Source organism: Microplitis mediator, chromosome 2 (genome assembly GCF_029852145.1).
Source record: "Microplitis mediator isolate UGA2020A chromosome 2, iyMicMedi2.1, whole genome shotgun sequence".
NCBI classification, from domain to species: domain Eukaryota; kingdom Metazoa; phylum Arthropoda; class Insecta; order Hymenoptera; family Braconidae; genus Microplitis; species Microplitis mediator.
Window position 1 is genome coordinate 22,598,681 of NC_079970.1, and position 26,341 is coordinate 22,625,021.

The window sequence follows — 26,341 nt, forward strand, 5'->3', positions numbered from 1 at the left end:
CAACGAGTAAATATATTTTTTACCGGTGTTAAATAAAATTTCCCGGTGTTAAAATATTTTACTTAGCGTGCGCGCATGTATGTTCATGTGTTTTTGAGTGAGTGCGCGTGTGTGTGCGCGTGTGTGTGCGTGTGCGTTCGCGTGTTTGAATGCGTGTGTGAAGATATTTTTTGCGTTTTTCTAAGCTTTCCAAAGTTAATACTCTGAGCGGACGCAGTTTACCCCGTTTTTACACCGGTTTAACACCGCCAAATTACGCCTCCTTCACCGGTGTAATTTCATTTTAACACCGTGCGGAGTTAAAATGAATCCATTTTAACACCGCTCTTTTTACAGTGTACTTTTTTATATGTAATACACTTTTTTTCTAATTTCTAGACGTGAAATTTTTTTGTACACCGATTTAACACCGCCTACACCGGTGTTATTTTATTTTAACACCACGTGGTATTAAATTGAGTCCATTTTTAACAGCGCTTTTTAACAGTGCAGGAGTTGAATTTTAAACTTTGAGATAAAAAATTTTTGACAGTTTTCAGATAAAATGGAGTAGCTTCGAAAAAATGATTAATTATGTGAAAATTTATGTACGAATAATAATTTGCTGTATAATTAGAGAGTGAGAAAGCGAAAAAAATAAATTTCTTTCAAAAAATTTTGACATTTTGTGTCAGGTACCAAGGACTAAATATCATAAAAATTCAGTAATTAGTTTTGATTCTACATTCAATCGATGATTTCGGTAATAGAAATTTATATTTTTAAATGTATCCCAAGACAAATTATAAAAATTTTTTAAAATCAAAATCGGTATCTACAGTTTGGAAAAATTTATTTTATATCTATGGTAAATTTGATGATTGGTTTAATATTTAACCAGATACTTTGATTTTACAAGTTTTCCATTACGGCCACACTAAAAATGAAGGTACTTGTTGTAAGATGCAGATGTAAGATGTAAAAATAAAGATAAAAAAAAGTATCAAGTCCGGGAAAGAGCAAAGAGTAAAAAAGAATAAAATAAAAAACATAAAGCAGAGGTTTATTTTTATTGCCGCTTTGAATATGCGACTTTATTATACACGACTACGCCAGTATACGTTTGGCGAATAAATTGAAATATTTTATGCAGACAAGCCCCAGGCGCGAGCTACTCCCGCATTACGTCGGAGAGACAGAGAAGTTTGAATAAAGTAAAAAGAGGTAAAATAAGAATGAGGAGTCGAGGAAATAAATGCGGACTGGTGCGGCACGCGTGCTCGGCCTAGAGATCTCACTCTCTTCAATACATTTTCTGTATCGTTTTTCGCTTCACGAACCTCATCGCCGGTTAAAAAGAATAGAGCCCACGATTCCAAGTAAACTCGATTACTGGAGCTTCGATAGCATTGAGATATTTTGCTAAAATTGCTCGAGAATCTTGGAGAGAAGGATAAAAATTTAAGAGACGAGAAATAAAAAATAAGTATATATAATATAATAATGCCAAGAGCTTTAAATCTTCCAAGAGGACTTGCTTCGGAAAATTATCAGACATTTTTTTTTAGGTCTTATTTTCCGTCTAGTGCTGAGCACGACTTTTCTTAATTGAAAATAAAAAAAAAATTATCGTTTAAATTTAGATCTGATTTTTTTATTGTTTCTACTCACGTCGACTTTGATTCCGTCCACTTGATAAATGTGTTGACTTCGATCCGTATTTACGTATTTGTAAAACTCTTCGTTGTCTTTGTACCAGAGCACTGAGTAGAGTTTTTCTGTCTCCAAGTCATACCTGTAATTAAAACAATCAACGAATTTATTCAAATATTATTTCAAGTCTTGAAAAAATATTTAGTCAAAAAAAATTTACTCTGAGGTTACATCGAACCGCAGACTCGCGATTGTACGTTGGAAAGTATCGAATAATTTTCTGGTGTTTTATTTCTGTTGGAGTGCACAGTAGTAACATTTAAATTATTTTAACAAGTATATAAATTTGAACAGAGCTTGATTCTTGTGGTAGTGGAATGAAATAATAATTTATTAGTTAGCAGTCGAATGATAAAAAAAATATTCCAAGCAATGGTATAGTTGAGCATTGAGTTGGTAAAATATTTAAAATTAACTTACAGCATAAGTTATTCGAGTAAGTATTGAGCAACGGATATTAAAGTACCGCATTTACAAGTTCTACTCAAGCGCTTTAATAAGTTTTCCGTCAGGTTTCGAGTAGTTAAACTCGGATGACAACTTGAATTGGTTATAACTCTGTTCCAAACGCACGACTCTCTGATTCAATTTAAACATGCTACTATTGATTCTCATGAATATTCTACACAGTATTCATAACAATTATAAATATAAATATATGGAAATATACTGGGTGTCTAAGGAGATTAATGGGTCGATAATTATACAAATAGTAAGTAGGCTGTAAAAAATTTATGGAGTGAAAGCGGATTTAATCCGGAGTAAATTCGGAATGAATGCATATTACTAATTTTTTTTTTTATTTAAGCTCCTCTTTATTTACTCCGTATTCAGAGTGATATATATTGTAGTAATTGGTAACTTATGAGTTAATATCACTTATACTACAATAACAACACCACAATTAACAGTAGTAAAGGAAACGACACACACAAAAAAAGGAATTCTTGGGTCAAGAAGAAAATCGTTTCCAAAAATAAATTCTTAAATTAAAATATCCTCTTTTCTTGTTTGAAAAAATTTTCTCTTGGTAAAAAAATTTTTTTTTTTTAATTAGAGTATATAAAGCTCTTCAATAAAGAAATTCAATTTTGATTTAAAAATATAAATTTTTGCTTTAAATGTTTTTAGTTTCTCCGAACAAGAAAACAACTTGGTTGGCTCAAGAAAATTTAGCTCTTGGTTTTAGAAGATACCAACTCATTCTAAAAACATCGTTCTCTCGAATGTAGTCGATATCGATTCATTTCGATACATCGAGTTTTTAAACGGAGGCACATTTAACTTACTCCAAGTAAAAATTAATTTATTTAAAGATTTGATAACATTTAGTTCAAAATAAATGTAGACTTTATCTGAAAACAATTAATTTTAGATTAAAAAAATAAAAAACTCATTTTAAAACTAAATTATACATTAACGTAAAATAAAAAATACTTTTATTTTAAAATACAATAATTCAGTTCAATTTTAAATTAATTGTTTTTATTAAAAATTCAATTTTCAGAGTATATACAATTAATCATCAAAATATATTTTGATTCTTTATTACAATAAAAATTTTTTTTTTTGTTACAAAAATAAATGAAAGGTTAGGTTATTTATCCTGGCTCCATCGACAGCATCAACTGCATGATATATACCACACTAAAAAGGAAACAATTTTATATAAATTTAGGATCAGAAATGATAACAAACTTGAGTATCTGATATGATTAAAAACAGCATAAATAATAATTAACTTACTTTTTTGTGATTGAAACGACACCATTTAACTTAACGTGAATCAGGAAAAACACCAGATATAATGACTAATAACTACAATAACTTACATTTTTACCGAACACTTCAATTCAAAACAATTTATGTATATGAATTAGTTAATTGTATAATTAATAAACTAATACTATTAGAATATTGGTGTGTAATATACATATAATTGCACATATGCGGCGCCAGCGCTGAACAGACTCGTTTCATTTTTTTGGGATCTTCGGGCGTCTACGTGCATACACAAAGTAGTGTCCGAAGTAGAGAAGCTGCATAGACTCGAGTGCTCCTGTTATCCGAATGCTGCTATGGAAAAAAACCAAGAGCTTGATTTTCTTGACTTGAATTTTTTTTATTTTTGTTTCAAGCAATAGCCACTAGTTGGTTTAAGAAATCTGACTCCTTACGTAGAGAAGTTAAATTTCATAGAATAAAATATTCAATATACATGAATGAAGAAATTCAAAATATTAATTCAAAAAACAATTTACTTTCTTTAAATATTTTTTCTTTTTGAACTAAAATCATATATTTTTAACTTAAAACTTTAACCCATTTGGGTCGAAAACATAACTTTTTGAATCAAAATAATCAAAATTAAGAGAAAATTTTCTTCAACCAAGATTTATTCCATTTTCCTAAATATTCTCTTGACTCAAGATAATTCTCTTTGAACCAAGATAACCTTTCGATCAGTGCAAGAGAGATATAGTTTATTGAAATACAGATTACCTGACTGTTGATCCGAGGACAATTGATCCTAGCGAAAATTACGCCCTTTTTTCACTAATTTCGTGTGCGTGTAATTTTGAATATAACTCACACACAGATAAATGTGAAAATTAATTAATCAATGTAACGGGACCTAAGTCCGCCTCCGCCGACCGGAAGCCGAGACCTCGCCCTTTTGGGCATACTCGCGCTGCGAAATCCCATCTTTTCTACACTTTTAGCGACACTCTCGGCCGAAACCAAGAGTGGACATTTACCGGAGGTATAGTCAAAAATCCTCATTGCGTGTGGTATCTAACCACAGCCACTACGAGTCCAACTTCACGTGGGCCCACAACACTCCTCCAATCTCAAGAAATAAAGAGACTCTGGTCGAAGTGGGGCTTGGAATGGGCCCCCCATAGTACCAATTATGTATTGGTCGACATACCACTTGGTCAAGAGGGGACGTGGCCTCTTTACCCTGCCTCCCGAAGAAGACACCCAGTTAAATAAATGTGAAAAATTAGGCCCTTTACAATTGGTCTTAGCGATAATTCAAAAAAAGGCGTAATTTTTGCTAGGATATTGATCCTGTTGTCGACAAATTAATTGTCGCGGATCAATTGTTGCGGATCAATTGTCTTTGGATCATCGGTCGTGTCACCGAAATACAAGATGTATGCTGTTATGCTGTCAATATATGACTGACTGACTCTAGTCGCGCTTCTATAAAACAAAAGAAGAAGGCATTTGTTTTCTAGTTATTCAAATATTTTAAAGATCAGTTTCACATTCGTTACAATATATATATATATATAAAAATTCTGGAACTCCAAGTAACGGAGTAAATTCGGATTTAAATAAAATCCGTAATCACTCCCAATTTTTTATAGTGTAACTACCGATTCCTAATAATTGGTGATAGACAAACTATCGTCAAAGTTTAAATTATTAACGCTCAATGCAGTGGCATCGGATCGTTAATTAATTAGGTCTGACCATTGTAAGTCTGAGAACTGACCTACAGCCGTCAAGCGGTTAACCCGATCCGGCTTATTGGCGCTTAATGTGATCTGAATACTTTAAGATATATCTGGAATATTTTCGAATGCTTCTGATCTGATTGGACGTGAATTAGTTTTCGTTGGTAGAGTAGAGATATAATAGAGATTTCCAAACTAGTTTTTCTCCCGGTATTTCTAGAAAACAACTTCATAATGCAAATATACAGGAGAGCTAGAGAAACGGTGGAAATTTTGATACTATAAAAAAAATAACTTCATATATTTTTCACATCCACCCCATTTTTTTCAAACAAGAAAAAAAAACTACCTTCATTGCTTAGTGTCCATATTTAGCCAGATCCTCATCTACACATTACATTGTACACAATATCAATTAATATGTATATTTAACTGTATTCGTAATAGGTAAATGTCAAATTTTAATAATTGAATACACTCAAAATAATGTAACAGTAATCTAGACAGCAGTAGCTTAAATACTTAGCATACTGTCTGGTATAAACTTTATTTATTAAAACTACATCGCGTACTAAAAGCTATACTAAATGCTTGATCCATCTATCCAGATTCCGGTATAAATTATTCCAGTTATTTAATAGATACCATTAATTTTATTCATCTAGAATTTAAACTGACCCTTTTAAGTAACTGGCGCAACATAGAACATCGATCACTACGAAAATATCTTGAGCAACATGAAATATTCCTGAGCTGGTGATACTGTCAGGACATGCCCTTTGTGTAGTGTCACACTGGACATCTACTGATGTTTACATTCCCACGGGTGTTTTGATAATGCTATATATACATGTATAGATGTATATCTTCCCAAGTTCCATCTCTTGAACACAATATGATGCTCTTTGAAAGATTCACCATTACATCTCTGATTCACCAGCCGTTTCATCTCACAGCTGTCGTTATATTTAGAGTAGACCAACAGATCAGACACAATTGTCACTCACTGCACACCTTCGAGAGTACATCACGAGGTGAAAATGCACATAAACTTTAAATACAGATTGTGAAGCCTTCATGATATCCAACGAGTGCTATTCAGACAGAGTATATATATTTCTGTGCCTGTGCGCTGTCTAAGGAGTTTGCTGGCGTCACTGTTGAGCAACGCTGCCAGAGAGATGTTGTACTCGAAGGAATTCTCTCAGGGATTGGGGTCGCTCGTTGTAAAAGGGATGTAACCACAGTTAGCCTCACCTGGTTTAGCACAATTTGGAATCCAGTGTCGTGGGATTGATTTGCATCCTTCGGCTCATTTGTCGGGTCATGTCTTTGGGGATTCAATAGACGGTTTTAGTTCTCAGGAGCCTTCTCTCATCAAGTTCTTGTATTCCAATGAGAATTATACATCTCTGTTATATCTGTAGCTTTATACTTGTTTCAAACTCTCATGTAATGGGAGAATATTCTTTACTCAGTCTTTGTTACAGTATTTGCTAGAATTACTTTTGTTTAGTTTTTTAAATCAGCATTGGAGTTTTGTGAGACTGTTTAATGCTTTCAGTTTCGCTGTCGAGAACAAACTTAATAATTAAACTATAAATAACTTATTGGACTTTGCTTCAATACTGGGTTAATTATTAATATTGTTGTATTGAGTTTGATTAGATGGTTGCTGGCCATAATGGGTTTGCTGTTTCCCAACTTATAGATTATTGGAAATGTTTATTGCTAAACAGTAATTTGGCTGGTAATTATCTGACTCGTTTTAAAATCATTAAGTATTCATATTTTTATTAAATTAGTTAATCGATACAACAGACTGTCAAACTTTATTTTAAATTATTACTGATCAATGTATATTAACTCAAATTGATTAGATAATTTATTTAATTCGTAACAATAATAATAACTGACTGTGTATATTTTAATTTTTATTTGTAGTACCTGAAGAAGTCAGGAAACTGACGAAACGTTGTATGAAGTTTTAATAATTATCGGAAAAATTCTATCCAATAAAGAGGAGAATCGTATCTTATTTATTTTAAATTATTAAAATAGACGATGAGAATATTTAGTATTATTGTTATTATTTTCTATAACTGCTTATAGACTAACTTTATTTGAGCTTTTGTTACATTTGATAATCGTGTGTAAACGATAGATCAAAGTAATTTTAATCCTTTTGATCCAATTAAAATTTTATTTTGTTCTTCATTCACAAATTCTGTCATCAACAGACGCATTCATCGTTTTATTGAATTAAAACTACAAGACTCGCACAAAATAATTTTTTTTTGTATCCAGACCCGGCCGAATTTTTTAAAGCTCGGGGATAGATTTTTTATCTTCAATAAAGTTTTCCAATCAGAGAGATAATGAAAAATTTCATATGAATCTGTTGACCGCACGATTTAATTTCATTCTCATCATAAAATTTTATTGAAATAAATCCCGATATAAATTAAAAAAATATTCAGCTTGAGGAAATGAAGACGGACATTAGAGTAATTGTACAGTGTTCTATTATGGACACACTAGAAATTAGTGTCAACTTAAATCGTAACTAATTATGGATCGAAGAAAGGTGTGCGCGTGTGAGGGCTTACGTGTGTGTGAGTGAATTCTGTCGTCGGAAATCACTGAGAGTCATTATGATGAAGAGAGGAAAGACTCGAGAGAAGCCAGGAGCTTCTCATGGACGAGGATGCCAACCAGCTCATTGAACGGATCACGAGAATGTGTACAAGAGCGTGACAAGAGTTTGGCATATCAACGATGAAGAATACATGCCTGGGATGATAAACTAATTTGCAATTTATACGACGTGGTCTACATCAAATATGTGGATTATACATGAGACGACTCGAGCACCAAAACGTGACATAAGTTGAGGCCATTATACCGAATTATCGCTTTAATAATACATCTACTTTATTAATTATCGACTACTATTTGTTAAGGACTAAAATAAATACACTGTTAAAAGAGCAGTGTTAAAAATGGACTCAATTTAACACCACGTGGTGTTAAAATGAAAGAACAACGGTGTAGGCGGTATAATTTGGTGGTGTGAAATCGGTGTAAAAAAATCAGTCTATCGGTTGACCCTGCGGACCAGCCCTAAAACTTCCCGCTGTTTTCAAGCTCCATGATATAAAAATATTCACAAAGTTAAATATTTCCAACACTGAAAAATATTTTAACATTGGTAAAGAATATTCACACCGTCAGCGGTATTATTCGAAAACCGCTTTCGGTGTTGAAATTTAACACCGAACATTTTAATACCTACACCGTCTGGATTTACCCCGTTTTTTTACAGTGTAATACCATTATTGTAATTTTGTGAAATAAATTTTTAATAAACTAGATAATTAATTTTTCTACTACTCACACTTTTTACTTCTACTTTTTTTTTTTTTATTGCAAACCATTTTCATTCATTTTTTTGAAGCGTTCAAAAAAATGTCGGCTTCTCATTAAAGCAGATAATTAATTTTTTCATGAATAAAGTTATATTTTAATATTTTAATTAAATGCCAGTAAAAATAAATTGTTGGTAATTTAAATAAATTATTATAATTTTTGAACCTTAATAAATTATACACACCATCAATCTTCATTTTACAGTAATTAAATATTCTATATATATTAAATAAATCAGAGAGTGTTCATATAATTTATATCTATATTTTAATTTTAGACAATTTACACCTGCACATTCTCTCCAGTTATATTTTAATATACATATTTTCGCATATAATTTTCACTTTATCATATTATCAAGTTAAGTATAGTAGTCATATTAATATTGAATATTATTTAATTACTTAATACAGATTATAATGATTTATAGTCCATATTACAATCTAATTTTTAAAAGTCACTTTTCATTTAATATATAAAAATATACGTCACAAAATTCCTAGTTTATCGAATCGTTCCTTTAAACATTTTTTTAGGTCATTCAATTTTCTTATCAATTTGTCTTTTAAATTTTCCGCGTATAAAATTCTCAGCAGCAAAAATATATATTTTGTACTTTAAAACGGACATGTTATGAAATTCTGAGCGGGCTTTTTAAATTCTTATTTGGGGCTGGTTAATATGAAATAATTTTCAACAGAGAGCACAAAAATTTTGTAAAATGACACAGTCTAATGTATATATTATATATATGAATATATATAATTAAATAGTATGTAATGGTGAGTATTTTTTATAAAATAAACTTCTTATTATCTCGAATATGCTACCTCTGACTTTTCGTAGCTGCACGAAGTGCTGACGCTGCGCTGATTAAATCAACTTGTATATGTATATATATATATATATTTTTTGTCATTTTATATACCTCCTGAATTCATTTTAGTGACATAAATTAAAGGTTTTATTTAAAGCAAAATCTTTTCAATAACAATATTTTCGTTGATTTAAATAAATATATTTCATACAATAAAGATGAGAAAATTTTTTATTTTTACGTTTTCCAGGGAGGGAAGTGTCAAAGCCAAATCTGGGATAACGCTTTAATACCAGCTAGGAAGATAGTCGTTGACTGCTACTACTTGTAAGATATGTGAAACGCGGGCTGAAAATAAGCTCTCGAAAGCTGAAAATATTCAGAGATTGCGGGAGCTGTAGAAGGAAAAAAAAAAATACCGGACGACGTGATTGGGTATTACTAGGAGACTCGGTGAGTGTTACTGAAAGTTTAAACGCCCGCGAGGTCAAAAGAGAAACCGCGGTCTTTATGATATAATATCACAGCTTAAATTATTTGTCGACATTTAATAAGCTTTGAAAATTTATTTTTAATAAGAAAAGATTTGGGTCAAGACGGTTCGATTTTTAACTTCCCGCTAAGAAAATTGTAAATTTTCAAAAATTCGGGAAGTTATTGGTTTCGGTCCGATTTACGAAAATCAAATTTCCATCAGATATCGACGTTTCGAGGTCCTAGGAAGCTATCCTGACTAATTTCACGATGATGTCCGAGTGTATGTATGTGTGTACGTACGTACGTACGTACGTTCGTACGTACGTACGTATGTATGTATGTAAATATTCATAACTCTTGAACGGATAAACCGATTTTGATCGTTGAGGTGTCATTCGACGCGGCTTGTTAATGTCTTGAAGCCGTAAAAATTTGAACTTAATCGGTAGGGTGCGTTCAGAGATATTTCAAAAATAAAATTTTTTCGAAAATGTTTTAGTTGGATAACTTTTAATTTGCTCGATGGATTTATTCCAAAATCTAATCAGCTCTAAAACTCTATAAGCCGCGTCGAATGCCACCTCAACCATCAAAATCGGTTCATTCGTTCAAGAGAAACCGTTGACGAAAGAATTCAAAAAAAAATTTTTTTTTGGTTTTTTCGAAATTTCTCAAAAACGACTTGATAAATCGATTTCAAAATTCGATCAGCTTTAGAACTTGATAAAACACGTCGATTGCCGCCTCAACCATTAAAATCGATTAATTCGTTCGCGAGATATCGTGGGAGAAAGAAATGCTAAAAAATGGGTTTTTACAAAACAATGGCATACAAAAGTATTTGCGAGCTCGAAGAGCTCGAAAATGTATTTACAATAATGTTTTCGAGCTCAACGAGCTCGAAAACAGCGGGAAGTTTTGGGGCTGGCCCGCAGGGTCAACTGACAGACCGATTTTTTTTTCTAGTTTTATTTTTATAAAAATTAGTTTATTTTTTTATTCTATCGCAGTATAATAGTATATTGCATAGTTAGGATACTAAGATAGTCTTTATGTGGCGAGGGCAATGTTTTCAGCACGAGTCGTAGGGTTACATACACGGGCCGAAGGCGCTTGCCGGACAAAGACTATCTGAGTGTCCTACGATGCACTATATTTTATTCAACAATTGCCTGATTTACGCGATTAATGACAATCTGCGAAGCGAAGTCTGTGGCTGTTTAGCGACACGGTGCACCCACAAAATTACAACAAACCATCGGCTTTAAAATTCAGAATTCATATTTAATTGATTTAAAATTTACTCGGATGTTTTAATTATTAATTTCAATATTTATTAACAAAATAAATACAACACAACCACGCGGTATAACCCACTCTCCATATGATGAATTGAAGTAACCATATTTAGTGTACTAGCCGTTCAACATGGATTTTGACAAAAAACTTTAAGTCGTTTAACGAGTTCTTACGATGTTTAATAGATGGAGCTCAGTTAAAAATCTTGAGACGCGTGATGAAATGTCATTTCAACACTCACTTTTCACAACGCCGATGGAAGTTGAGGACATCTATTTTGATTTTACTCAACTTCTTCGCACCGGTCGATAAACATCCGTTTAGGGTTCAAAACGCAGACGACATAAAGCGCACAAATCAGGCCTGCGTTGAATAAATTAAATTTTGTTCTTTTTCTCGTAATAAATAAAAAAAATACTGATCAGTATTTAAAAACTATTTTTCATGATTTCGATCGAGAAAAATTTTCTGTTATTATTTACATAAAAATATTTGATATTTATTATCTCAACGTCAATTCAAACTAAAAATTCTGCTGACTATTTTGCGTTAACAAAACTTGGTTTTGTCTCTTTGGCATTGGCGCTGCGTCTCTCCCTCATTTTTTATTTTTCGAGGAGCCCTAAGGCGACATTCCGATCTTTTGATATTAAATGTCAGTCAGAAGCCTAGTGGTAGTGTATTTGCAGTAGTATAGAAGTAGTAGTAGTCGGAGTAGTAGTGTAGGTTAGAGTGCGAACGTGCGCAAATGGCAGATGGGACTTTTACTTTTCTTCTTCTCGATTTTGCGGGAAAACTCTTGAGAATGTGCTAACGCAGCGTGATACTTGAAGCTTTAAACGAGTGACTACCTCGTAGTTTAAGAGAGGTATTATGTACTATATAGAAAGGCTGATAAAGAGAACTGTATGAACTGGATGGTTAGTTCGAGAACAGCGCTCGGGATTCCTTCAATGACAATGAATAATAAATTCCATTATCACTTCTTACTCTCTTGCTTTTTTTAATTTCGTTTTCACTTTGCGCGCCACTAAATGGCTTTAACTTTTTTTTTTACCGGTACTCTTAAATTACGACCTCACAACCGGCTTAATAATTCGATTACAATAAATTTTTAGTGTCAAACGTAATAAATTAACAATCATTTCCAACTTTCCGCTTTATTATAATCCATTTAATCAAGACTTATCGATTTCTCAACTTTTAATTTTCAAATAAATCTCTTCAGTTCATTTTTAGTAACTAAATTATTTACCGTTTCGAAGGAGTCTAATAATAATAATTTGAAATACGGTAAAAGAGATCCGTGTAGAGGGAATTTATTTTTACTCAACCACTCTGAGCAGAGGATTATTAAAATCACTGAGTGAAAGTAACCATAGAGAGATATTTAATACTTAATTATTTCAGAGTCACGTATATCAGGATTATAATTTTGTTGCTTATAAAAAATTAAGTGTACCCGAGTCGAAATATTAGACGTAAATTGAACGTTTTCAACGTCTTAAACGTAAATTGAACGTTTTAAACGTAATTTGAACGTTTTGAACGTAAATTGAACTTTCGGACATTAAAAACTCAATTTGACAACTTTCAACTTATTCAAAACGTACACGGAAAGAAAATTATGGGATGGTTTCCATAATGGTATGGGAATAGTACCTATACTACTATAGGAATGGTTCCCATATATTATGGGAACCATCCTCATAATAGTATGAGAATAGTTCCCATAATGATATGGGAATGGTTCCCATAATGATATGGGAATGGTTCCCATACCATTATGGGAATGGTTCCCATAATATTATAGGAACTATTCCCATATCGTTATGGGAACCATTCCCATATCGTTATGGGAACCATTCCCATATCGTTATGGGAACCATTCCCATAATGGTATGGGAATCATTCCCATATTGGTATAGGAACTATTCCTACAATATTATGGGAACTATTCCCATAATGTTATGGGAACCATCCCTATAATATCATAAAATTTTTTTTTCGCACAATAGTTTAGAAATTTCCCAAAATTTAAATTTTCTTGAATGTTTTGTGCTGACAAAAAATTCTTATTAAAAATTTTAATGTTTTTTTGCCAAATTCGATTTTTTTTTTCAATGTTTGAATTTTTGTTTTTATGTTTAATAATATTTCTGTGTAGTGTAGAAGTGATTACCACACTTCTTCAAAATAATTTTTTCATGATAATATGGGAACCATTCCCATAATATTATAGGAATGGTTCCTATAATAGTATGGGAACTATTCCCATAATATTATGGGAATGATTCCCATAATGGTATACGAACCATTCCAATTGCATTATGGGAATCATTCCCATAATATTATGGGAATAGTTCCCATACTATTATAGGAACCATTCCCATAATATTATGGGAATGATTCCTATAATTTATAGGAACCATTCCAATAAATTATAGGAATGATTCCCATAATATTATAGAAAGTATTCCTATAAATTATAGGAACCATTCCTATAATTATGGGAACCATTCCTATAGTGTTATGGGTATCATTCCCATAATTATAGGAACTATTCCTATAATTATGGGGATCATTCCTATAATTATAGGAACCGCTCCCATAATTTATGGTCGTAATTCCTATGATGGTATAGGAAAAAATTTCACAAAATTATGGGAACCGCTGCCATAATTTTCTTTCCGTGTAGATTGGAGTATCATAAATCGAAAACGTAACTAAAACCTATTTAGACTTACAATAAGAACACATAAGCATACCAAAAAATTTTTTTCATCGATTTTGTACTTCTGGATTATAATCATGTCAATTCTCTAAAATTTTGTCGTCCGCTTTTCTGGCTCTTAAATAAAAAATTCATATTTTGAAAAAAAAATTTTTTTAGTTTCATACTTCTATCTTTAACACTATATATTTATACCTGTTCATATATTATGATATCAAGGTTACGAAAATTGTGATTACAAATATTGAAATCAATTAATTAATGTTATCATTAAGCTAAGATCATAACTCATGAATCTACCAATTTTTTACGAACCAAAATACAGAAAAATCGTTCAATTTACATTCAAAACGTTCAATTCACGTTTAAAACTTTAAGAACGTTCAACTTGCGTCTAATATTTCGACTCGGGTAGACTTAGTGCAGGCCCTTGAATTTAAAATTGGGCTGTTACTTAATAAATAATAATATATCCATTGATATGTATCAAGTATTCAAGTGACGATCCCTACTCATATGTTTATTCAGTATATAATTTTTTTCGTCATACATATTGAAATATAATCAATGATTTATTCAATACACGTAAAATTAAAATGGCAAATTTATGATGGATTTGTTTGAAATTAATCAAATCAACTCGTACTCGGTGTGCAAAAGCCATAAAAAATAATTAGTGGCTTAGGAGGTCCGTCGTGCCCAGTCTCTACACATGAGATCTCGACTACCCCTTGCCGGATTCGAACCGCCGACCCTCTATTCAGCGGCTGGCTCTCAAGTCACCATCGCTATCTTAAATAAATTATTTAAAATGAGTAGTTCAAACTCTCCATAAACCAGTCTCCAAAGCGCTCAATCACTTGGTATTTACTCCTTAAATATTTTTTTAACTTTGAAAACACATTGAACTACTAAACTCTCTTTCCTTTAGTTTATCTCGGAATCTATTTGTGAACTGATTATTTGGCATCGCTGCACAAATTCCATTGAGTATCGGATTCGATGTATTCCCATTGAAGTAAGCCTTATCATCCAAGTATAAATATATATACAAATGTATACAGACTGTGCTTTTGTATCCCCCAAAGCAGTATAAGCATTAAACACGAGAGAGCAAGTTGATTAGACGTACTGGGCAATGTTGATTGTTATTCGATGTACGTGAAGTGCGTTAGTAAAATAGCTAACGGATTGAGAGAACGTAGTTACGAATAACCTTTCTATATGATACTACTGCAGTGGACCCGTACATGCAGCAGCAGTAGCAGTACCCGAAATACTAGTGCTAGTAGTAGTAGTAGTGTACTATAGTAATAGTAGTAGTAGCAGTAACGGTAATTCTGAGCAGTGTTGATTCAAGTTATATCTCCAGTAGTATCACGTTGAATTTTTACAACATTAAGCCGGCATATCACGTTCCAGTCATTCAACATCGATACTATTTTATTTTATTTCATTTTATTTTATTTTACTAGCTCGTGTATGTAATTGCCCGATATCTGGTATATTTTACATTAATGCTACTGAGTTTGTAGGAGGGTTTTGATTTTTTACATTTAACATCTAATAGGGTTTGTGTGTTCACAAAAGAGTAAGTGAAGTGATTTCTAGTAAGCCGGCAAATTGGATGATAAATAATTCAAGGGGCTTTTTCGAGTTAAAGTTTACTGGATTCGGATGTGATGGGAAGTATGTAGTATGTAGTATGAACGAAAATAACAGCACACCAAATGAAACTACTGTAGGCAACTCAGAGTTGAGTGTTTGTGTTATGTGGACTTGTAGTGTTGGTGTACTTTGTGCGCAAGTGATGTAGTGATTCGTGTTGCGCGTAGACTCTCCGGGGAATCCATTGTTTTTTTTTTTTTTTTTTTTTTATAATTTACAATACTGGCTCTTACGTCTTATAGAAAACACTATACGGGTTGGTAACTCACCGACACACTAGATGGGCCGTTTCGTCTTTGAATTTGTACGGCGGTACGTTCACTGAGAGCAGCCTTAGTGCAATAACTGTAACAAATTAGTTTTTTTTATTATCACTCGTTTTTATTTCATTGGTTAAATATATAGGAGATATTTTTCTTAATAACTACGACGAAAGACGAGGAGTAAGTTGGGTCTTACGAAATTTTTTAATTATTTTAAATCAGCTCAATAGTTTTTTTGAAGTAATTTAATTAAAATTTTTAATGTAGACTGTCCAATTTGTCACTGTTACTAACGAACATCTTTACATTTTTTTTCTAATTTAATTTAACGTTAGTCGATTATTAACAAGCCCCCAGTGGAAATAAAAAAAAAAAATTTGATCAACACAAAATAATAATTACAGAAAAGCATAAGAAATTGAGGCAGTGACGAGGATCCCTCATTTATTATTCAAAAAAAAAAAAAAAGAAAATAATAAAAATGTCTGACGCTTGATAGTTTACAACTTGATAGGAATTCTTAATCCATAATGCATAAAAAAATTACAAGCTGCCTCAAAAAATTTAAAAAGTGCCACGTAAACTTTTCCGGCACTCGCACTATGATAGATAATTCCAGCATTAATATTCAAGTGCATCAGGTCTAGACATTTAGTAAGTTATTCTTATTATTTAATCCCATCGCATGACAGGCTAAAATCTAGTTTAATATTATCACAGTTTAGAATATTTATTTATAATAAATTCGATTGAATATCGGTCGGAATTTGAATGCCGCAGTAATCTCAGCCAAAGGACAGGGACCAAAGAAGAATTTTTTCACAAAAGAAATGATAGCAGCCATTGTTAGCTGCTTATCTATTTTTTGTTTCCTTAAACATCTGTTTGTCTCATTCTTCTAAAGCCGAAAGTACCAAAGGCTGATCCAAGAAGGTATTTAGGTTGTGGGACTTGAAACAAATAGAGCTCGAGGTAAGATCAGGCCAACAAATGTGCAGAGCTACGTGACCCTTGACCCTCTTGTGACAACACAAAGGAGTAATTCTAAGGGCTGCTCTTCCCTTTACATATACATATATATATATACAGTAAATGAATGTCTTACCCATACAAATCCTTGTACATATGTATGCTTATGTATAAACAGGTTGCATGACCACTCGACCTCCTGTGGTCACGCCAAACGCGAACACTCTGTTTCATCGAGTAAGCGGAAGATCGATTGATGTTATTTTCCTGCCACTCGACATTTACCTTCTATTCTACCCTTCTGTAGTTAAAACCGCTCCTTAAAAGATCTACCGTATCAATTTTAATTAATAAATCTCGTTCAATAAACTTTATCTTCAGTAAAAACTGTTTATTTATTTACTTAGAGACAGTATCGCGTGATCCTCATTAGTAGAAAAAAATTTTAACATTTTATATTGAGCAGTTTTCAACGCGTTGTTATAATTTTCGGTACACAGAAAAGAGGGATTTCTTGGCGCGAAAAATTTTTATTCACCCCGATAAAATTCTGACTCGCCCTGAGAATTTTTTTGTATTATGAATTGAAAATTAAAATTTTCTTGGGACGAAAAAAAATTTTCCTGAGACAAGAAGAAATTTTTGTCTTCGCATCATAATGAAAAATTTTTCTTGCGTTAAGAAATTATTTTTTTCAATGCAATTTTGAGAACTGTCAGAATTTGAATGAAATATTTAAGTTTTAAATTTTCATAAAAATTTTTATTGTTCGTTTTCGGGCAAAATGGCGAAGACTCAAAAAAATGAAAAAATTTTTTTTGACCTTAGTTTGTAATTTTAAATAAAAGTTATGAGCTTCAATAAAAATTAAAAGAAAATTTTTTGTCAGGTTATTTTGCCCGATGAAAAAAAAAAAGTTTAAAATTAAAACTAAAAATTACAAATGTCAAATCTTTAATGCAATACCCTGGCGCGCAAGAATGTACTCAGTTGGTAATTTATAAATAAAGAAATCAGTAGAAATGAATGGGGAATAAATAAAAAAGTAAAACACGATAATGCAAAATCAAACATGATAACTTTTTAATGTGGAAAGTTTTGGACAACATAGAAAATTTATACTTGTATGGAGTCAGTTATGCTCACAAAGTCCTGAAGGACTCGTAAATTATACCGTAGTATTATCGATCGCACTGATTCCAGCGCACAAACTTCTCTAGACTAACCCCTTCTATTGCTTTCTCAGCCCCGCTACTTTGCTTTACGTCGAGTTTGTATAAGTCGCGGGTGTTTCTACTTAAGCGTACACACTATTCTCTAGCTTCAATACCTAGAGTTGCGAGGGGAGACGAACGCGACAGTACGTACGTTAATTCGCCAACTCAACCTAAGTTTCACGTTAACCCACATGGACTTGGCTTTAACTCTAGAGTCAGGGGATACAAAACTTGAGATAGTAATTATTTATTGTACTTTTATTCTCACGCTAATGTGAATTTAACAAGCGGTTTATTTTTAAAATGACATCCGACAAACTTAAGGGAAAAATTTTTACCCGAGTAATCTTTCATTCCCCTCAGGATTAATAGAAAAAAATTATGTATTTTGTTCGACTGTTTGATCTATACAATAAAAAAAGTATTACAAAGTAACCTATAGAATACTTTCAAAAGAAAATTTCTACAAAGTCAACTAATAAATTTATAATTTTAATACTCAAACATTTTCTTAATTCACCAGTTTACGGAATTTATTTTAAGCACATGCTTTTTTTTCTAAGAAATTTGATTACCATAAAAAAAATTTTTCTTTAGGTTTAGACATAAATGATCAGTCTCAAAAAGAGCAAAAAAATTTTTTTTCAAATTTTAGATAAAATAAAATCCCGGCTATACCCATACAAAGTTGCCGAGCTCCGAAATTTTCCCATAGATCAGCCGATGCCTGGTTTGCAATGATTGGCCAATAAATCGCTAACTATACTGGCCCATGCATGGTGAATCATTGGCAGCCGTCTTTTTGCTTATAAAAATGGCGCAAAATTAACCACCGTTCGTTTGCCAACGGTTTGATCGAGTGCTCTTGATACCAAGCTTTAGCCGATGATTTATTGCCACGATTGGCCAATGCTTGGCATACTGTTATCATCCGATATTTAGCCGATCTTCGGCCGATGCTTGAAAATTGGCAGCCATTGACGACTCAGTAATGGGTCAATTCTTTTTTTTTGTATGGGTATTCCGTTACTAAAAATAATTTTACTAGTATTGAATGGTCACGTAAAAAATTAAAAAAATTAGCTAACCCATTTTTCCCGGTACTTTCTACATAAATAAAAAAATACCAGCAATAAAAATAAAAATATTTCATACCTGATATAAAATTAATTATTCGCGGAAATTTGTTGGGCGTTAAAAAAACAGATGACTGAATAAAAGGCAATTTGTTAAATTAAAATGATAACAATGTATGAATAATAATGCCTTAAGTGAAAATAAAGAAGTGAGAATAAAAATGCTAAATAAGTAATATATTCCCAGAGGTCTCCAGGGTCAGTAGCGCGAGTCGCGGAACCGCGGGGGCAGGCGTAAAACATTGCATCGCCGTTGATAAGTACGTAAATGCACTCAGGGCGTACGAATTAAAAGCAAGAATGCAGTTTTAAATTTTTTATGTTCCTCGGAACCCCGGCTACGCTGATGCGTACACATTTTATCCATATTCCCGACTATATATATATATCCTCTATAGCTATAAACATACACACCGTGGGCGTACAGCGGCTATTAAAAATTTTCAAACACTCCCGTAGTTCCTGGTCGCAGTAAAACGACGTTGCGTGCGGTGATATTAAATATTTAATGTTAATGTGCAAAACGCAGCTTTCTAGCTAATCAAAATGCACATCGCTGTAAGCAAGATGAGTGTGCACGAGATATATAAGCACTTAATTTTTTTTTAACTTTTATTTTATTGCTACTTTATTCTTTAAAAGACGCATATCATTATTTTTTAAATAGATTTTTTATTGTTACTTAAATGCACCCCCCCCCCCTTCAACCCCTCCACTGCCATACACAATTATTAGTTATATTTTTAACGACATTCTTAATAATTTTAAAGGTAAAACCATGAACGTAGTGCACTCGGAGTTGGTTATATTACTTAAAAGTTTTCTCTCAGGATACGGAATATTTAAATTTTAGGTCCAGCTAAGACGAGCATAAATTACCCGTGAGAAAGCAAAGTTTCTCGGGAAACTTTTTGACGTTGCAAATGTGTCCTAGGGAAAAAACCTCACTAGTATTTATAATTCAAGTGTGACCTAAATCTGGTGAGATAAGGGTACGTTGCAGATGATGTGGATGATATTTAATGCACCGACTAATAAGATTATTTTATTTTTAAATTAATTATTCATGTTAAGAACCTTTTTAGTTAGTTCATTATGCTTTTTTTTTTTGAGAACGTGTCTACTCGGATGCCTGTCATCCCTTAATTAACACCTATTCTCCTTTTCGCGTCCAACTGAACCGCCAGTGCAGTGGGTCTATGTCTGTATTTAATTACCACAGCGAAACCGACGTCACTGCGATAGGTCGCGAGGCTTTTCAGTCACGTGTCACAGTCACAGTCACGGTTAAATATAATACTGTGGTTGCTGGATGTGGCATTATCATGTGATTCTCGCTTCATTTATAGGTCATTCTCTGGTAAACTGTTATTTTAAAAATATGCATGTACATGTTTTTTTAGTTAAATTTATGCATCTCTGATTTAAATGTTACAATGGTAAATCATTTATCTTCGATATCATACCAACGCTCAGGAAAACTGGAGCTGAAAAGCATTAAATATAGAATATGTATCAGAAGTTTGGAATGAAAAAAATTTTTTTATCGAAAAATTCCAATTGTCGAATTGAGCAATAAAATGTTTGAATGATAGAAATGTTGCATTAAATTTTTTAGATAATTCAGTGGAATGCGAAAGATAAAAAATTTTTTATTGCGAATTCCTTTTATTATTTGAAAACTTGTAACGGTCTATATTAACTAGAACTGTTTCGAAATTTGAATTCGAAAAATGCTTTCATTGGTTAAAAAAAATCTGGACATCAGTTGACCCTGTCGGCCAGCCCGAAAACGTCCCGCTCAGATAGCTCGAAAACATTATTATATATAAACATTAAACAGTGTATACATTTCACTGACAAAAAAAAATTGTTGATTGGTTGAATGTGAGGTACATTTAATAATTCATACGATGAATTGTCCTGGGAAAATGAGGACAATTGTTATCGGTTTAATATTTCATCGCTGATATATTTTGAACTAATGAACCGATTTTGACGTTTGAGGAGGCATACGAAACAGTTTTTTAGTTTCTAATGTGTTTTAGGGTGCGTACTATCGCGTGGATTTATAATATACGGTGACGAGGCCCCTCCATTTCTTCCAAGTTCGTCTCAACTCGAAAATCAGCGAATTTCCGAGAGTTTATGCTGTCGACAATAAAAAAAATTTTTTTTCCGAACGATGCATAGGAAGTAGTGGTTTTTTTTCGTATTTTTTTTATACTTTGGAGTATAATTGATCGATTGATCTGAAATTTTCGGGTAAGTTGATGGCCTACAAGCTCTTTCGATTGCTGCAAGAACCGTTCTGATCGGTGAATTAGTGAAAAAGTTATGGCAAGTTTACAGACATACAGACAGACACTCAGACATCATCCTGAAAATGGTCAGAATAGTTTCCTAGGATCTCAAAACTCCGACTTCTGATGAAAACTCGGTTTTTGAAAATCGAATCCAAACCAATAACTCCCTGAATTTTTGAAATTTTTCAATTTTCTTAGCGGGAAGTTGAAAAAAAAAAAAAAACCAATTAAATGAAAAAAATAATTGATAGCTATTGTATTTTTTGTAATTTTTCCACTTTTCAATGACTTGGACATTTCAAAAAAATAAAGTTTAACCTGAGATTTGAAATAAAAATTCTAAAATAAAACCATCGATAGATAATTCTATAGATACTTGAGCCCTCGCTGTCGCTCTCAGAAACTTCTCGGCACTACTCGACCTACAGAACGTTGCTAGGAAGCAAGTGGCTGAAAAATTCGCAACATGGTCGTGAGTAGGAAGTGATTCGTAAACATTTTAAATTTCTAAAAAAAAAAAACTTGAGGATTTAATGCCAATTTCTGACTTATCACTTTTCATGACACGCGATAATTAAAGACTCACATGTCGTAGAAGTAAAAGTCATGATCTTTGAAAGTTAATAATTTATAACATCTGATACCGCTAACTGTAAGCAATTAAAAAATAGCGCCACAATAATTATAAAACTCACGATTAAAGATACTCACAATTTATTCGCGTGCTCTGATAAATAATATATTTTTTAAAAATACTTTCAATCATTAATAATGTTGAGTCATTTAACTAATTAATTATTAATTAATACTTAGAATACAAACAATGAGTCGGCCTAGTAAATATTTACCGCATACGTTAGGGAGGGTAACAAAATTGGGCGGCCTAAATTTTTAGAACTTTTTTTTTATGCTTTTAAGTCATAATTTATCACTTTTTCAATTATCTATAAGCAATTTAGGATGACTCTAAATTATTTTAGACTGCCTCAATCTACCCCAAAATGAAAAAACAAAATTTATTTTTATTTTCTATAAACATAAACGAGGAGTAATTGGGTATTTAGAAAAACCAGTGCATTTTTATCCAAGAAACCTTACCCTGGATATTTTTATCTGTGGGAAAAATGAATGTCAGACCAGCGAGTTGAAACAAATCATACTTGAAAGTTACAAGTAAATCTGACTGGTGAATAGTGATGAAAGTTTTCAGTTTCTTGGCAAACGTCAAGAAAACTAAAAAAGTAAAAAAATGACCTTTTTTACTCGAGTTGCCTCAATTACGTCAGTATGACAGATGGCTCGTGATACGCGACAAGTAGAAAGGATCCACGTAAATTAACCTGTTTTTATTTTTTATCCGTGTCCAAATATCTGAGTGGGATCGCGGGTGTGTTACTCAGATAGACTAGTAGGTTTTTCGTATCTAAAAACGGGATTACATTCGTAAATCTTCCAGCGTGCGCTGCAAGCAGAACGAATCGGTGGTTCTCGTTCTACTTCACCAACCTTTTACGTCTACTGTAATATCTATCTTTCTCTCGCCCTCACTCACCTACTATACTCCCTTTTCCCTTTTCTGTGTCCGTTATACGAAGTGGGATGCGATCTCTTCGGCAATGCCCTTTTACTCCTGTTTGTTCGGCCGTACATTTTTTAACTTGTTCCTTTTTTTATTTCAACTTTACTTTTTTCTCCTTCCGGAATTTAGTCCGACGTGACCTATTGGCTTTCCGTTAGTTCAAAGTTCACCTAGCTCTCCGACTTATTTCCCCATTTGTTGTAATGTCTCTAGGCACTAACACCTTTCTGTACTACATACCTAAATTTAGAAACCATTTCCCCAAACTTAATTCAACTTTTCCGAACAGTTACATCTTTATGTTTTTTTTTTAAATGTAAGTAAGTGGGATCAAAATGAAGTGGCTGAAAATTTTTTTCGTTCTTACGAAAAAAGTGTTAAGATTTTAAATTTGACAGCAAAATGAATAAAGTTACAAGAATTACGTGAAAAAGTTCATTAAATAAAGCAGAAATTTATTTAAATTATTATAATTTCTGTTATGGAATGGATCTGGTCGTTATATGTTCTACTGAAGGAGGGGCCAAGATTTACATTTTCATTCTAGAGTTTAATTAAAAATCATATTTCTGAACTTCTTCTTTGTGAACTTTCACATGAGTAATTAATTGGTACGGTTTCAGTTAAAAATAAATTTTTTATTTTTTGTGGCTGCCCGAAAAAAAAAAATGGTAATAGGAAACTTTTCTTATTTTTTTTTAAATCCAAGTTAAAAGTAAGAGATTTAGTGTACTCAGGTTTAAAAGCATGCGTTTTTCCCTCAACGTCATTTGGCTGCTTTTTTCTAAAAAAGCGGGACACAGTGGGCCTTTTAAAAAATTTTTTTAATTTTTGAATTAATATTAATTTTTATGAGTGATTTAATAGAAGATAAACCGTTTTACCCTCAAGACTAATTTTCTTCCATCATTTAAATCTATTTTTAACCAATTCTCAGTAATCAAATTATCAGTAATCAAATTTAGTGCATTTATATAATTGACTTCCATTTTCTCGTATGGTATTTCTCACATTTATATAAAGTATCCGAAATTAATAATGTAATGAAATTTTACTTTAAATTTGGATTGAAAAATCAATCCAGTGAATGATAAAATTTAAGTTTAAACTGTCGGATAAGAATTAATTGATCTAATTAATAATTTCAATAATCAATTTTCCAGTGATTATTTCAAATTGAAAATTAGAGCAGCATAAAGATGAAGTAAAAAATTTATTTCCATCTGTAGAATTTTCAAGAATTTTTTCCCTGAATTAAATTTCGAGTACGTGGATAAAATCAGTGGAAGATGTCAGTATACAGTCCCACGTAATTTAAAGTGCATGAAATTTTTAGCTTAATCAACTGCATCAGTAATATAATTCAAAGAAATAGAGCGTGAACATAACACATCTCGTATTTCAATCTCAGGTTCCATTGAGAAAAATTTTATTTAATTGAAGTAGAAAAAAAATTTATTAATTTTCTTTTGTTGACTGAAAAAAATGTTTTCATATGGAATTATTTTTCTGCTTATTCGATCACGTCTTATCTAAAAAAAATGTTACTCTTTGCAAGCTCAAGTAGTCACGCAGCGATAACTCCGAAGTAAGTGAACAATTGAAAAAAAAATAAATGAATAAAACTACACAATGGAAGTGAAAAAAAAAATTAAATTTTTTTAGCATGCTTAGTTGTTATCGATTTTAAGCTCAAGTCAAGATGAACTCTCTTATCCTTCAGCCACTTTAGCTACGAGAGAGTTTCTTCGCGTCACGCAGACTTTCTCAGGCCACGCCTGTGTCAAGCTAAATGCACGCAATAACTCTACAGCAATAATAATAATAATAATAATAATAATAATAATAATAATAATAATAATAATAATAATAATAATAATAATAATAATAATAATAATAATAATAATAATAATAATAATAATAATAATAATAATAATAATAATAATAATAATAATAATAATAATAATAATAATAATAATAATAATAATAATAATCATGATAATAATAACTGACTTAACTCCGTGCTTATATTTATGACAATAGCCCGCGTCATTCATATCCCCTTTGAATTTATTTTCTATTACCGGACCGTCTTTCAAAACATCTACTCTGATAATTATTCAGTATCTGATATAATTTCATGACCTAATTCCCTTGTAATCTCATTTATTATTAAGGCCGTTAATGCATCAGCTTGTTTTAATTTACATTAAGACAAATTTATAATTAATTTTAAAAATCCTTTGATGCAAAAAAAATACACAGAAAAAAAAAGATTTGTTGGCGCTAAAAGTTTTGAACCACCCCAAAAAAATTTTTACATGCCCTAAGAAATTTTTTTGATTATAAATTGAAAATGTAAATTTCTTAGGGGCGATAAAAAATTTTCTTGAGCCAAGAAATCCTTTTTTTCTGTGTATACTTGAGATCAAAAAATAAAAACGGAGTAAAAGTAAAAATGGAATTTAAAAATCGTTAATCTTGTGGTAACTATTTTTGATACTGCTCTCAAACAGCATTCGCACCTTTTATTGTATTTTTTTTTTATTAATACTCATCGACGAGTTGAAATATATATAAATATATCGGCTTTCCGAATGCTGAAACGCATCGAGTTATCTACTGTTGAAAGCTTTACTGAGTACCTGGCTTATAGACACTTGAAAGAGAGGGATTTTTAAAAAATATCAGTGGTTTAGTTTTTTAAAAAATAGCCGGTTAAATATTTCTCATGAATAGGTCGAGTTTCGATAAGGGAAAAAAATAAATTAAATCGTAGGTATACTTAAGTGTACGTGCTTTGTCACAGCTTTTAAGATTTTATCGGTGCTAGCCGACTATCGAGTAATGGACGTATTATTTTTATTGTTGATTATGTGTTGTATGTACAGGGAGGGATTTAATAAAATGGGTCACTTTGTCACTATTTAATATCGTACATTTTAACGATTAATATTTATTTTTTTCATGGGTTATTTATTCAAAATTAATCAGCTAATGGCTTTTTTCTTATCACTCAGTCAAGGTGGAGGTTAAGAATAGAAAGAGAACATTGAAAACAGATAAGTGTTACGGGAATAATTTTTTTTTTTTTTAATGCACTGGTAGTGAAAATATTTTACGTGAAAAACAAAAATTTAATGACTAATATTGGGATTAAAATTATAATTAAATAAATAAAATATATTGGGATGTTAAATTTCGATGTAAAAATATGAATAGTTAATTAAAATACTTTTTATGAAAAAAAAAATAGTCGATGGCTGATTAAAAGTTCAGTTTAATGGC

General features: G+C 31.8%; 1 protein-coding gene across 3 annotated transcripts in view; it reads right to left on the reverse strand.

The window, feature by feature from the left end:
- Nucleotides 1-26,341, reverse strand: part of LOC130678600 (uncharacterized) — a 128,297-nt gene that overhangs the window by 16,592 nt on the left and 85,364 nt on the right. For all 3 annotated transcript variants that reach the window (XM_057485924.1, XM_057485925.1, XM_057485923.1), the window contains 2 exons: nucleotides 15,853-15,928; nucleotides 1,651-1,774 (listed from right to left, as the gene is read on the reverse strand). In XM_057485924.1, coding sequence (XP_057341907.1) covers nucleotides 1,651-1,774; nucleotides 15,853-15,928 — 200 coding nt within the window. The remainder of the gene's footprint in view (nucleotides 1-1,650; nucleotides 1,775-15,852; nucleotides 15,929-26,341) is intronic.